This window comes from Stegodyphus dumicola, chromosome 7 (genome assembly GCF_044657685.1).
Source record: "Stegodyphus dumicola isolate Sdum_Otavi_A_Nest chromosome 7, ASM4465768v1".
NCBI classification, from domain to species: Eukaryota; Metazoa; Arthropoda; class Arachnida; order Araneae; family Eresidae; genus Stegodyphus; species Stegodyphus dumicola.
Window position 1 is genome coordinate 58682169 of NC_140774.1, and position 15988 is coordinate 58698156.

Consider the following 15988-nt stretch of genomic DNA (forward strand, 5'->3'; position numbering starts at 1 on the left):
ACAATTTCACTCAATCAAATCTAACAGTGTAGTTCACAGATGCAGCATAAAAACTATGTCAAATAACAGTCACTAAGGTGTATGGATTACGTTTTTCATGCCATCTGTTTTGTTTATTTCATACTTATGACTGCATAAGAAGACTTACATGAAACAAATGTGTCACAAGCAGTGACACTGAGATGTTGTTTCACATAAAACTGAGAAGTACAGCACTAATTAGCACTGTAATTGTTAAAGAAAGTATCCTAGCTTTTAAAAAGCTTTGTTGCATGTAATGTGAACTTAATTACTTTATCATTTTAAGAATAAGAAGGGTTTGTGTGTTTATTTAATTCATAATGCAAAGCATGCAAGGGCTAGCTGAAAAAGGCATGCTTTTGTGAATAATTTCTAGGGCAATTAGGCTCATATTTACATCACTTAAGGAAAACCATGAAAATGTCACAAAATTCACAAAACACATGCGAAAAAAAATAACCTGCACAGCCAGCTCATTTTTCAGGATTTGAGCCGAGATTTAACTACCACTATTCAGCCTTCTGAATTACTTGTAAGACTAAATATGTAATATGTAATATCATGTAATAAAAAGTTAACTGTGTGTTGTGTGGCAGGATTGCTTTCTCAAGTATCAAGATAGGAAATACTATTCTTTTCTAAATCTATTCTTTTTTTTTAAGTGTTTGGTCATGGTATTATTCATTACATGTACTTTCCATAATTCATGTAGAATACTAATATTTCTACTACAAGTGTCTTTTTTTTTTTTTTTAAAGTGTTTTGCTTGTTGATATTCTCAAAATCGTATCTGATAATTAGTATAGTAATAGGTATAAATACAATAGATGTATATAATCGATCAGGAGTGGCCACAACTGCATATTTACATTATTCTAAAATAGGTGAAGTAGGTTTCAGACAACAAGAAATGTGGATTCCAAACAATCATTCAGTGACGATGTTAGTTCAATAAGAGTAATAAATTACTGAAATAAATTACTTAAGATATTAAATAAGAGTAATAAAATATTAAATTATTAAATAAGAGTAATAAATTACTGAAATAATTAGCCTGTAATAAATTACTGAATGCATGACTTTTAATACATCCATTTTACATAAACAGTTTTTCAGTGTTATTTTTTTTAAAATTTACTTGCAGTACAACTCTAATATATGCCCTAATTTCACCAAATGTGCCGATATGTGTTCTGCGCTGGTTTTTGGCGCGATTGCGTGTTCTATGGCAACCCCGTTGATGTTGAAAAATTTTTCGCTGGAGCTCGTTGATTCGCCGGCATACCGCCTTTAACATGCCGCCACGTAATCACTATTGTATTTACATGACAGCAAGACACACTGTCCAGAAAATTTATACTATGGTTCACAAATAAATAAAATCACAAATCCCTATTTCTATCATGCACTGCCATTAAAAATAATCTCCCAGACCCTCTTTCCACACTTCCAAATACCCACTACCCCTCAACAGGATAGCCACATTCATATTTCCTTTTGCCGAACTTTCAATTCAACAACTACCATTTTATCTTTCCCTCCCATCATCTCAGACACAGAGGCGAACCAACGAGCTCCAGCGAAAGATCTGTCAACGTCAACAGGGTTGCCATAGAACACGAAATCGCGCCAAAAACCAGCGCAGAACACATATCGCCACATTTGGTGAAATTAGGGCGTATATTAGAGTTGTACCAAATGCTTAATCATGACGAAGATTAGGTGCGAAATTGGGACAAAGTGCAGAATCGTAAACTGCTTGCCACGTTTTTAAGAATTGCACATACACGGTATCATCCATGTACGCGTCAACCAATTTTCACTTAAAAAAGCATCCCAGAATTGCACAAAAATGGCGTTGCGCACACTCTTGACTTTATCCATGTACACTACTAAAGTCCTAGCTAGTAACTTTTATCGCTGTTATGTCGTGGAGCAAAAACAATTTTATTTTGCACATGACTGCCACTGGCTCCAACATAGCAATTTGAATACTCTACATCTAAAATTTTAAACACCATTCCAGAATTTTAAATGTTTATTTAATAGAATTCTATTCATATATTTGCAAGTTATACACTATAAATACAATAAACAAAATTTGAACTTATCTGCGCCAGTGTGAATAAGCCTGGCATAATATTCTGAACTCGACGCAACTTTAGCAGGAAAAATACCGCTAATTCAAACACAAGGTTTCATCCTTTCCAAAGCAGCTAATTTTCTAAATATATTTTACTAATATCCGCAGCGGGACAGCGGATTCCACTTCATTCACCCAAAACTCAAATGTTATATCGTAATAGTATCGCAAAAGAAGCAAAAAACATCGACTCAAAATCAAAATATTAAAATCTATAGAATATCATCCGCTGTTGCCATTCCAGCACTGCCAAGTTTTTCTTCCTGCAGCTGTTGCCAGACTTATCCTCGCTGTATGTGAGAGGTACAACAATCGCCTTGCCAAAATGTCGCCAAACTACCTGTTACCATATTTCAAAGATTAGCCTTTTTTTTTACTAGTACATAAAAATCTAACATTGTGGTTCTCAACCTATTTTGCCCTATTCCACCCCTTTCACCATTGCTAGAAGATCATTCTCATCATGCCCTTCCTTTTCAGTACTCGAAAAAGGCATATGTATATTTATTTAGATTTCTTAACTTGCTTTATAAATTAAACAACAAAAAGTACAGAAAATGTTGGTGTACAACCAGGATTTGAATAAAAATAGTATTTTATATTCATAAACCACAGCTGCTAACTGTGGTTTTTCTTCTGGTCTCCTGGTATATCACCAAATCTCCCATTTTTCAGTTTTTAGCCTTTATTAAGGAACATTTTTCCCAGAAATGAATAAATTTCATTGAATGAATTAAACTTAAATTGTGCTAATTCGATCTTTTCACCTTTAGTGATTTTCAGAATAATTTTTCTTCTTAAATTTTATTATACTTGAATTGTATTTTTTATTAATTTTATTAAACATCATCTGATCTGAATTATCTTAATCTAATGGAGATATTTGTAGATGTTTACATCAGGGTTCAAGCTCTGTTTAATCAATTAATATTTATATCTAATTTAATTTTATTTCGATCTACAGTACATTACCAAGTTTATCCGGATTTAAAGTACTTTGATCAGTAAAAGCTTTCATTCACTACTTGAAAATTTCTCAATTCATACTCTATTTCGATTTTATTTTTGCCATCAGTTCGTACTGTATTTTGATTTGCTGTTTAATGTGTGAGCTACAGTTGAACACTTTTTTATAAAATCTTCATTATGTAGATGACAAAAAAATATCTCAATTCAGAAAAACTGTAAATTTCAACATTACACTGATCAATACATTATGTAAGTATAATCAGACATCAAGCTGATCTTTACCGTATGGTATCCCTTGGTTTCTGAAAAAAATCAGAAAGTAGTATTGGTTGTTCGTGAAATCTAAAAACCCCAATGTTAGTAACTGTAATGTTGATAATGTTGGCAAAACTTGCCTCGGAGAATTTTTTTTTTTTTTTTTTTTATCATTAAGAAGCCGTTTTTCTGCGAATATCACCAAATGTGTTGTGATAAATTGAGATTTTGGCTATTTTTTGTAATAGTATTACTTCAGTATGGACCGGGATTTTTTTTATACTTACCATTCTTTTCAATTGATGTGTTCGGTTGCACGTGCATTAGTGTTGTATTTTGATGTGGGTACCATCATTTGAGTATGTCTGAGGTAAGTAAGAGGATGAATGTTGATGTTTGGGTTCTATTATGTGTATTTATCCACCATTAATAGCAGATGAGCCGAAACAACCAAAAATTTAATTGAATTGCTTACATGGAAGATGGTGGTGGGAAGCTTGAAAGTATGCTCATGATAAAAAGGTATGTTAAAAAATTGACGTTTCATTTATTTATTCGTCTCCGTATGTTAATTTTTGTTAAAAGATTTGTTGTTTAATGTTAGGAAATATGCATTATCGGTTATTTGTTCATCTCTGTGTGTTAACGCAGCGGCAAATTTTTTCTGGTCACCATGATAGTTTTAACTTTAAGTGAAAATAGGTCGATGTGTTCATGGACAAAGTTAAGGCAGTGTGAAATGCCTGGTTTGTGCAATTCTCTGACTTTTTTTTCAAAGTTAAAATAGGTTCAGGAATTATTGCTTCGGTCGTAGACAATTTTTGACATCTGGTTTTCACTGACTCAAGTAAATGAGCACCCATGGAATCCATTATCAATAACCCTTTTGGTTGGAAAAAAGATCCCATACAACACTGCCAAACTTTTTGTAGCCGCTCATGCATGATTGTTTCGAACATTCAGCTGTTCTCGTTTGCACAAATAATTACGTTATTAGGAAAATCTCTCTTCGGAATAGTCTTTCGTTTAAAAATGATCATCGGCTTTAGCTTGTCACCGTTTGTGGCACATTCGAACACACATGTAAATGACGTTATTTCATGCCCCGTCGTGAGCACAGATACAGTTTTTGCATTCATCAACACTTCTGTTTGCAGGAGAGTCGAAAGCTAACGGCGTTTCATCCATCTGTGACCGAAGAAGTTTTTTTTGTCAATAATATCTGTCACATATTTTTAGAAAAGATGCCTTTTTATCCTGCCAGTCCATTGGTAATTGTTGCCCGACTGTTGTTCTAGTAGGCACAGAATTATTTTTTCTTTTCATAAATCTGCTACACCTCCTTTGAAATCATTATATTCATTCGTTTTGCTATAAATTTTGCTTGTAAGCGAATTTTTACAGTTTTTACATTCCCTTTCCTCGTTCCTCCTTTTTCCAGTTTTCAAGGTCGTCCTCTAGATTCGGCCACCTTACAGTATCACTTCTTACGCTCATTTCTGTTGTGGCATATTTTAAAGTTCTTTTTCAGTCTTCCAACGTTGAATACAACTCTCGTCAACTACAAACTCTCGAGCTGTTGCTCGATTTCCAATTTGCTCAACGCGTGAAATTACATTAAGCTTAAAACCAGCAGTATAGCTTCTGTGCCGTTTAGGTGACATTTTCAAAAATTTTCCACTCTCTTCTTACTTAAAAACTATCCAACAAGTACTTGTACCCAAACTGATGGGATCTGTATCTGGCAGAATGCCAAGAAAAATTGATTCATGCTGAAGGGGAAATATGTCAGAGTTTGTTATTGCAAGACAGGTGGAGTCGTATCCGCCTTTGAAAAAAATTGCAGAAAAGGCAGGGGTGGGGAGAGGATGGGTACTGGAAGATTTATCGAATGGCAGAGGAGAGAAACTATTCAAACTGATGAGATGGTTGATTTGAAAGGGGGAAGAATGTTATTTTTCTGAGATCTCATTTAGGGTGAATAAGGCATGTAGATCCGTTCAAGGGAAAGAATGTAAACAAAATAACGTTCGCAAAAAGCAACTGATTAAACTTATTTTTCTTAAAGGTTGAATAAACTTATTTTTCTTAAAGGTTATTTTTTATCGACAGACCAGCTTCACTGCTTCGTTTTTAATTATTTTATTTAGAAAAACGTCATATACAAATATTTACAGTGAAGCAAAATACAATTTAATTGTGAGCTTCGGTTACAAGTAATTGCTCACGTCAGACCGGTTAGACTTCTTTTTTCAGTCTGCTGCCTCAATCGTAGGAGGCAATGATTTGGCGAGATTCGTTGGCGTAAAATGCGCCAACAGCAACTGAGTGGTCTTTTGTGTGGGAACAGCACCAGTCTATGCACAATGACAAGGCCATCCAAACTATGTACAATGACCATCATAGGAAATATTTTATATTTAGTACACCTAAACGCCGCATGGGTAGAAATGCTGCACACGTTGAAAATTTAAGTTTTAAACACGTAAACGCCGCAGCGTTTCTTCAGGAAATTATGGTACTTAAAAATAAAATATCGAAAAAATACTGAATGATGTAGGAAGGAAATCTAAGATTTTCTTATTTATGCTCAGAGTTTTTGATGATGTGAGATTTGAATGAGCTTCAGAGAATGATATAACATTAAGCATAACCATAAATTGCTTTAAAAAGCAAGATTTGTGTTGTGGCTGAATGCAGTCCACTGATTGCTGCTGAATGCAATCATATCTATCCAGGATTTTGGAGAAGGTGCTGATGAAGTGTAAAATAAAATTTCACACACCTACCAGTTGCCTAGTTACATCTCTTGAGGTTGCTTTTTGTCTAAATATTTGTTAGTGTTATAATATTTATGCTGCTGCAGAGTTTTATTAAGACTGCAAGGGTTTGTTTTTGATGTAGAGGTCAGTGTATGGATAGGGAAGTTAGAGAAGCTTTCTATACCAGAAACATATTGTAGATGACTGTGAGATTTGAAAATGCTGAGAAATACACCATAGTGCATAAAATTAATGTCAACACAAAATGTGAAATTTTTTTCCATTTCTGGAATTTTTGTATCTAAACACAGGACCTGTTTAGCAGATAAAGCAATAGACGCTTAATATGTGCACATAGTTAAATAAAAATTGTCAGCAACTGAAAAACATAACTTGTTATATATTTGTAATATAACTACTGATTGAATAAATGTAAAATATAATAATATTTTCTGTTTCTGTATTTTACAATTTTTTGTGCACTTCACCCTTTCCTATTATTTCTAAGTATATTTCTCTTTAAATGTTAGGAATGTCTTAAGCGGAGTTTGTCCAAAAATTTGGACGCTTGCCTTATGCTATGGCGTATTTTTATCCATACAGCTTGACAAGTGTTATTATCGCATGAAGAATAAGATTAATTTATCTTTCACCTGATCTCATTGTTACTCAGTTTTTAAAGGGCTGCAAGAAAGTAAAGCATAAAATCTTTGTTTTAAATTTATTTAACCTGCTATCATTTAAAAAGTTATCAACATTTGAAGCATTGCTGTTATATTATTACTGTTACTATGTTTCTAGTGCTATGTATTATTACATACATCAGTGCAGACTTGTTTAGTTTTTAACTGAAGCAATTTGTTAAAAGCATGAGATTCTTGAGAAATAAATTACTAATTCAGGGTTTTCCAAATCTTGAGAAGGCAAAAGTTTTGAGAAAACACAATTGTATATAAAGCAATTTGCCTTTTAATTTGAATTATTTTACATTCTAGAAATAGAGTTGATGAGAATTTGATCTTATTTAAAAATGTAACTGGTATTTAAACTTAAATGCCTAATAATTTATTCTTCACAGCCTTGTCAAAATCATGATTAATTATATAGAAGAATATTTGCTTAATTGGATATAAAATATGGCAATTTATTATGCATAAATGGGAGTTGTAAAGTTAGTTTATTGTAGTACGTGCTTGAATTTTCTGATTTCATACATTACGTGAAAAATTGTTAAGTGGCCGAAATCTTTACATTTTGCTGTTTGAACACTGCTATTAGATTTTAATATATGACTTTATAATAAATCCAGATTTTTCTAATAGCCATTATAAATGTGTTTAACATGTTTCTATAGAATCAAAAGAACAGAATTTGGGATATTTACTTTCTTGTGGAAAACATATGGTGTCTTGAAATATGTTTGATTGCGGGAATAATTCAGAATTTTGTGTAATGTAATTTGACTTAAGCTAGAACTGAAACACATTAACCACTTGCGCTAAAAAGACATGCCACGCATGTCGAGATGCTTTTGTCTCAAACCGCATGCAACATGAACACCACGTCGATAGGCATTTATCGCAAAAGTGAAAATAACGTGGTGCACATGTCGCCTAACAACGAGATTGTTTATTTCTCGAGTTACAGCTCTGGATTGCACTCGCAGATGCAAAGCGGCGTAAATGAGACACTTTACCGCTTGTTATATTGTAGTGCATGTCACCGCAACCGTGGAGTTTAGTCGTAGCGCAAATGGTTAAATTGAAGTAAAGTGATAGGATCTTGAATATATTTAGATAGGATCTTTAATATATATTTAGATGTTGCCATGTTTACTGGAGAAGCTAGAGGAGACAATAAGTTGCTTTGAGAGATCTGTTTTAAAGTAACAGAGTCTAATTTATCTTTGATATATGACTTAATTTAGGGTATAAAGACTGATAATACAGAAGAAAAGGAAATACACCTATAAATTAATCATTTTAATAAGTGTTATTATAATGCACAACTAACAAGGTGAAGCTGCAGCATAGTTAATACCGGACTGCTGTATTTTAAGTGTTTCCTTTTAAATCTCTCATATTTTTATTATCTCTCATCTTTGTTATTATTATTTTCTCTCATGTAATAATTATTCCAGTAAACTGCAGCTCCTGTTCAGCTGTTCAACTGCAGCACTTATTGAGCTGTCACGCATATTAAGCTGTTTGTTATACAGTTTCATGGACATCAACTCCTCTGCCCAAGAATTCCTAAATCTAATAGCAGTGACAAATAATATTCTGGAACTACTGAACAAATTTTCAATGTGGAGGCCCTTCTTCTTTCTTACAATTTTTAACATTGCATCTCCAAATGGTTTCATCGTTAGCATAAAATTTCATGTTGTGGCCATTTTTGCATACTCGTTTATCAGGTAAAAAACCTCTTTCTTGAAAAATGATATGGCATCTTCCTCATTACTTGGTAAATTAAAGAATGTTAATGTGATATTCACAAAAAAATGCAGTGGATGTATTTAAAATAAACAGTGTGAATTCAGAAACCTCATCAGAAAGGAATAATGTAAGAACAGGCTGCAAGAGCAAAAATGCAGCATGGTGCATTTTTGCTCTTGCAGCTAATAATATACGATTATGTGGCGAGGTATAAAAACATGCACCCAAAGCTGATATATGATCGTTTTGTGAAGTGTCAGAACTCATAGCCAGATTCTGGCAAGAAATCTTAGTTGATTGGCGATTCAATCTTGGGGGTCGCTATAACGAAGAAGTACCCAAATTTCTTTAGTTTGGTATATGACTTTGAACTTCAAAGTGAGAGACTAAGCAAAAATATTATAAAGGGCGGATGAATTTTGCCTAGAATCTTACATTTATTTTTTTGCAGTGTCATTTTTCCAATTTAATGCACTTGCCTTGTTTATTAAAATGCTTGTCATTGTAGATACTACTTTCTTCTGTACCATCAATATTTGTGTCTTAAATCAATGATTAAAGTGAAGTAGTGACTTACTTTTGATATACTAAATTGACTTCTATGCTAATTTTAAATGCAAGACTATTTTTAGCATTTTATAATTTATAGGATGTTTATTCTTTCCTGAGAACCATATAGTATTTCATGATGATACCAATGAATGAGAGGATTTTTTTTGGGAGGGGAGTTGATATTTCATTTAATTTCAAGCATTATATATTTCCCTAGCATGTTTTTAAGTAATATAATTGCTAAACTCTGATTGGTAGTTAATGGAAGTTTGAATGCTTTAGGTAATTGTTGATGAATAAATATATTTCAAGGTTGAGTTTTAGATTCGTAAGTGGGATATTTTATAGTATGTTCAGTTTCTTTCTTTTCTTTTTTTCTTTTCTTTTCTTTTTTTTTTTTTTTTCTCATTACATGTTATAGGCTTTGAAAATTTAATATGATGTTATATTATTATTTTTTTTTAATCAAAACTTGTTTGATATAAAGCTTGTTTGCATGCTGTGTATATTTCATTATGATTTATATGTTACATGTTTACTCTTTCTAGAAATTGTCTGCTCCAATATCTACAGAAGTGTGAAACTTTTTACAATTGTTTATTAAGAATTTCTATCATTTGCCACTTATGTTGCATGTGTAGTAAATTTGTAAAAGTTTCTTTTCCCTGCTGCTTGCATGTGTCATCTGCATTATGCTATTATGATTTTTTCTTAATTTATTTTTTAAAGAAAGAAATGATATATTCCAACTTTCATCATTTGTTGTTATTGTTGCTGGATTTTTCTTTAGTTCTATATAATACACATGAAAAATATTTGCATAATTTTTGCTTTGTATTACTTTCTATTCTGCATCAAGATTAGTCGGAGATTTGCAACTATTTATGCTTAATCTAATATATAGTATTCCCTCGCTAACCTGATAATTAGTGCATTATCAAATTTTTTGTAGTTTATCAAAGATATTTTTTGGGGGGGGTTCGGGGGGTTACATTCACGAAGTTGCAGCGCAAAAAAACACAGTGAGAATTATTTGTTGTTTTACACAAATTGAATTTTTGATTTTTATTAACTATAGGTATTAATAGGAAACTATATATTGTAACACAAGCCTTTTAATAAAAATGATATTGCAAGATAATTACATTAATTGACAGAGAAATGTCTGTTGTACATACCTTTTCACATTAAAAAAAAAGTTTTAAGCTTATGGCATTTCAGTATTATTATAGTTATTTTCTTTCTAAGTATAATATGATTTGAAAAACCTAATAACATCTATTTCAACAGTCATTGCAGGAATCTAACTCAAATTTAGGTCTTGAGTGGTGAAAGTGCTACTTGTTGAAGAGTATGATTATTATGGTATCTATCGTGACTTGTCGATGAACTTTGTAAATCAAAATGGAGGTATGTGATGCAAGAATTGTAGTTAAAATTTTTTAGAATTTTCAAATACCTTATATTGCATTTAATTTTTTCATACCTTATTTTTTAAAAGGAATAAGTATCTAAGTTGACACAATTTGGCTGTTGTGTGCCTGTTATTTTTTTCCCTTCTATCTGATCTAAAGTAGTCCTGAAGTCTGGGACTCAAATGAGATTGGCATTATAAATGATGGAAGGATTTTGTTATGTTGCTGCTGTTCCCATTTCTGTTTGTACTGTTTCTTGTTACTGATACTCTGCTAAAAATTTCAAACAAGATTCAAGGTGATGGCCATGCTACTGATACTCTGCAATGAGTAATGCTTTCTTCCAGTCACCAATACCCAGCATTTGGTTTTGTTTCTTGTGTAAACACACACACATATATAAATGTACATGCATGTGCACTCACATACACAACACACAAATTAATATAAAACTGACAAAAGCAAATTGCAAGAATGACTTTGAGAATTATTATCTTGTGCATTTGCTGTTAAAATTGACGTACATTACTTTAAAATGTTAAATTATTACCACGTATGCAAATTTTTTTGAACTAATAAATTACATGATTAAAATAAATGAAAATTAAAAATTAATATGTTGATTTTTTTCACTGCCAGACCTGAACATTGTCAGGAGGTAGGTAGAAATAACACCTATACAATCATCATACCTGGCCTATTAGATGTGTTTCTGTTAATCCCAAATTGGCTGAGGCTTTAAAATGTAATATTTACCATTTTTAAAAACCATTTTTATGTCTGAAAATTTAAAGACTCTATCCCTACATATATGGCCAGCCAGAGAAGCATATATACGATAGTATAAACTACATTCAAAATGAAAATTCAAAGCATCAGAAAATTTCGGTTGGGTCGTATGCGTAAAAATGGCAAAGTGAGCAAAAGCAACACTTTTTACAGGAAAACTATAAACACAGTAAATATATAAGTGGTAAATGCAGTCATAAAATTAAGTATAAAGAATCTGGAATTCAATAAACATTAACACTTTCACTGCTGGTCATGTGAGGTTATGTTGATAGTTAATGCTGTGTGATAGAAATAGATTGTACCCATATGCCAACTTTATGAGAAATATGATTTAAAAGAGGTAACAAAAGATTATTATGTCTACCATATTGATTGCTAAGCCTTTAAGCATAGAATTTTATGACTGCACACCAGTGTGTGATTGGCACTAAAAGTAAATTTATTTTTGCAATGCTGCATTAAGCCTGGCACAAGGTATTTAAAAATGAATCAAAATTAGTAACAATAATATGCATTATTTTTGAATGAAACTATGCCACAAACAAATATATATATATATATATATATATATTATAAATAAATATGTTATAAGACAGTTACAATGATATTCCTACAAACTAATTCCTGAATGTTATTCGTGTATGGTCTTTGCATGAAATGGAACTTTGTCTTCATTCCAAACTGCATACATTGACAACTAGTTTCTAACCTTCACTCTATGCCAGTACCAGCACATATTTTCAAAACTTAATGCTGATCGGCAGCAAATTTGTTAATCAATATTTCAGTCTAATTACAAAAATCATATAGATCAATTAAAACTTACTCAAGCAGTAGGTACTTCTAAATGAATGTTGGAAAGAATGTGGATGGGAAAATTATCTGCACTCAGAGCAGCCTTTAATCTCGCCAAACAATATTAATGAAATAGTTGCTATAAAAACTTAAAAAATGGAAACTTTAAAAAGAAAAACTTTAAAAAATGGAATTCAGAATCTGGCAAAAATTAAGAAAAAGAAAAATAGAACAGACTAACAGCTCTTTGTGTTATTTTGGCTGCAGTGGCAACTTTCAGAAAATTTGAAATGTCACCATTAGTCAAAGTTACAGCCATAATGGTAGAAATAAAAATACAAATTTACAGTAAATTACATATTTTACAAATTTTACGTACTAAAAGTAGTTTCTCACCCATTCACCTCATTCTTCCTTGCGGTTTAAAAAGGGCTTCATTATGTTAAAAAAAAAATCGCAGTTCATAGATGATACCAGCTTTTTTTCAGTTTTAATTATTTTTAAACATATTTATTAACTTGATTATTGGTGAATGTTTGTGAAAGCAATAGAATTTCTGGTTTGTTGACTTCCCTTAAAATATCTTTTATACAAGCTAATTGATTATAAATAGTATTTCCTATAACCTTTTTGGAGATGTTACTGTTCCGATTAAGTAGCTTAATCGAATTAAAGTCGAAATCTCTTTTGTCAAGTAATGTGACTTCTTTTGGTAATTAAAAATGTTAAGATCCAGAAAATCGACAGCTGGTCAAACTGATCAATCTCAGTTGGTCTTCTTAAGTTTAAGACAGGAAGGCTGAATATTGCTAGATTCGATGAAGTTAAAATTGTTGAAAGAATGATATCATCAATATATTTATAGAAATCTCTACTTTTTAGTAAATAAGTAAAGGTTACATATTTGAGTAGAATAATTCATTCCCATAAAGATGCCATTAATTTGCAGAAAAGTAGTATCTCGGAACTAAATGTAATTGTGAAAAAGAGAGCAGTGGAGATATACCTTCCAGCTAATAGTATCTAAACTTTTACGTATCTGTAACATTGGTAATTCTAATAGACTGATATAAATTTTTTTCATTGGCTGTGGTGTATAAAGGTTCCCAAAGTCATAGCAATTGATATTAAGTATATTGCTCTTTTACAATTTTAATCACATGATGGTTGTTATAAATGATGCAATTGAAGTGTTTTTCTTTGTTTACATTTTTTAAATTAAGTTTACAAATCTGCGTGAATTTAAGTGAAAAAAATATAGTCATATCCCTCCTTATAGTTCCTCGTGCCATTAGGAATAAATCTGAACTTGACTGAGCTCTTTTGGAACTTAAGCAGTGCATATAAGTTAGAAAATCTACTGAAATCAGAATTAAGAAATAATTTTAGTGTTCTGTGAAAAGCATGATGTTTATTAAAAGCATGACGTCTGTTGAAAAGCATGATGTTTATTATTAATAATTGCTCTTTTGTTACTTTTAGCAACACCATAAGTAACTGCTTGTTTAAGTTCGCTTTCATAAAGAGAGCTGTTACAAATGATGCTGAAATTATTACCGACTTTGTTTTTAGTTATAAAAAATTTAGCCCTAAGAGTAGAAATTTTTTTTGAGTTCTTGCAAGAGGTAAAAACTTTCAGAACTTTGCTGCTTAGACAGTGCTATTTTGCCATTGTTTAATATATGTTTCCATTCCATAAAGGTTTGAGTAGGTAGGCAAAGCTTGAAGCTGGTTCTTAAAATGAAGTCATCTGTATTATCTTCAACATTTTTAATGCATAATGATTTATTAACTGAGCCAACTAACTGGCATAAATTTAGTACTCTGTTTCATAAGCTGCCTTAAAAAATAATCTTCCAACTGTATCAAAATTACCAGTAATAATGTGTTTATTGGGAGAATCCATACAAGAAGGGGGGGGGAAATACATCATTGCAGTATCAAGTTGCTTTTCAGTTCAGTTCCTGATGGTTGGAAAGCCAGTTACTTTTTTTTTTTTTTTTTTTTTTTTTGTAGTTGAAACAGACGTGAGTCCTGGAATCTGTTGTGGGAAAAGATATTGTGATGTTTTAAACCATTTTTTTTAATTTATTCTATCGAAGGCAAGATGTAGAAAGTTAATAAGAGAGAAATTCATGGTCATCATGTTTCTGTTACTTTGAAATTTAAGTATAATAAAATCTAATGCAAAGTCTTTAATATCAGAAAAATTATTGAAAGTACCTATGAAGTACTATTGAAGTTGTGATAATGTAAATGTGTGCAGTAACGTGACACTTTTTAAAGGGAAATCTCAGAATTAAATAAATTAATGAACTTAAGTTGAAGTTTATTAACATTAACCACTAGTATTTTGTTTGTAGTCTTTTTGCCTCATCTAGTTCTTCTAAGAGCGTTTTTACTGAAAATATTAAATCTTCCATAAGTAGTATGATTAAAATATAAAGTACATTTATTAAGATAAGTGTTAAGTCCCTGTTTTTTAAAATGTGCAGATTTTCTGAAAAGCCTAATTTTTAGATTAGGAATAAAATCTAAAATTTTAATTGAAATATCAGTGAAACTGTGTGTTTTAAAATGTTCTATTTCTACTGTGGCCTGAGAAGTATGAGCTGATGCAAGCAATTCATTTTAATGCGAGATCTGTAGTTGTTTATTCTTGATTGTTTTTAGTCTGTCCTATACAAACCTTACTACATTTGTTACAAGTAATAGAGTAAATACAATTAGATGTTTTTCAGACTGCTTTTTCTCACCAAGTTGGATTAGCTGGTGGGGCATTATGTCTGTCTGTATGTTAAACAATTGGAATTTTTACATTCCTATATTTCAAATCAGCAAGATGATAAAAGTAAAAAGGGGGCTAACCTTAATTACAGTCAAGATTTATGAAGGAAAAACTTGAAACCTCAGTTTTGCCTGAAAGTAATAGATTAATTCAAAATCGGAAAGTCCTTGAATTATTAAAATAAGAGTAATAGATAATAATAAAAGAATATATTAAGTTGCTTACTCAGATACAAACTAATATAAAATTGAAAAAAGCAAATTGCAAGAATGACTTTCAAACCTAGAACCCTGTGCATTTGCTGCTAAGATTGACATAAATTGCTTAAACATGTTAAGTTATAATCAAATAAGTATTTTTTTTTAAATAATACATTGTAAACAAAAGTAATTATTGTGTGAAACGAAAAATATAAAAATAGATGCAAATTTAGAAGTTGAATGAATAATAGTCAGTAGTCTTTGGCTGAGAGTGACATCTGAACGAACATTATGTTTTAAATTTTTAACTCTAAAAAATTCAAAAATACATCAAAATTGAAATTGGTATGGTCATTTTATCACTGTCAGATCCGAGCATTGTCAGTAGGTAAGCCTATTGATACAGTTACCTTATCTGACCCAGATTTCTTTCACTCGCATTACTTTCTTTTTTGTTACTTTCAACAATTTTAATCATATCCAGTATAGCAGTATTTGCTTTTCGTATCTTAGTAACACTAACTCGGAGCAAAACTGACTGTTAATTTTCTGAATCTTGGCATTTTTAATTATCAAGAAGTGAGATTAACTTTTATTCAATTAAGTTAATTAAATGGAGCAGTAACATCTCAAAAAGGCTGTAGAAAATACTATTTATAATCAATTAGTTCGTATCAATAATATTTGCACATAAGTTGAGCAATAGCAACAGGAAATTTTATTACTTTCACAAGTAAGTGGGCAATAATCAAATTCCTAATTATTTTTAAGAAACTACTGAAAAAAAAGCTGGCTTCCTCTACAGACTATAAATATTCTTTTACATAATAAAGCCAATTTTTAAACTGCGAGGAGGAA

At 31.3% G+C, this 15988-nt stretch overlaps 1 protein-coding gene across 13 annotated transcripts in view; it reads left to right on the plus strand.

Annotated features, from left to right (window-relative positions):
- The window catches only part of LOC118204815 (inositol polyphosphate-5-phosphatase A-like), a 326182-nt gene that overhangs the window by 164200 nt on the left and 145994 nt on the right, over nt 1-15988 (plus strand). For 12 of the 13 annotated variants that reach the window (XM_085820268.1, XM_085820269.1, XM_085820270.1 and 9 more), the window contains exon 2: nt 10431-10550. The exons of the other annotated variant lie outside the window; for it this stretch is intronic. In XM_085820268.1, coding sequence (XP_085676394.1) covers nt 10545-10550 — 6 coding nt within the window. In that variant the 5' untranslated portion in view covers nt 10431-10544. The remainder of the gene's footprint in view (nt 1-10430; nt 10551-15988) is intronic. 13 annotated transcript variants of the gene reach the window in all.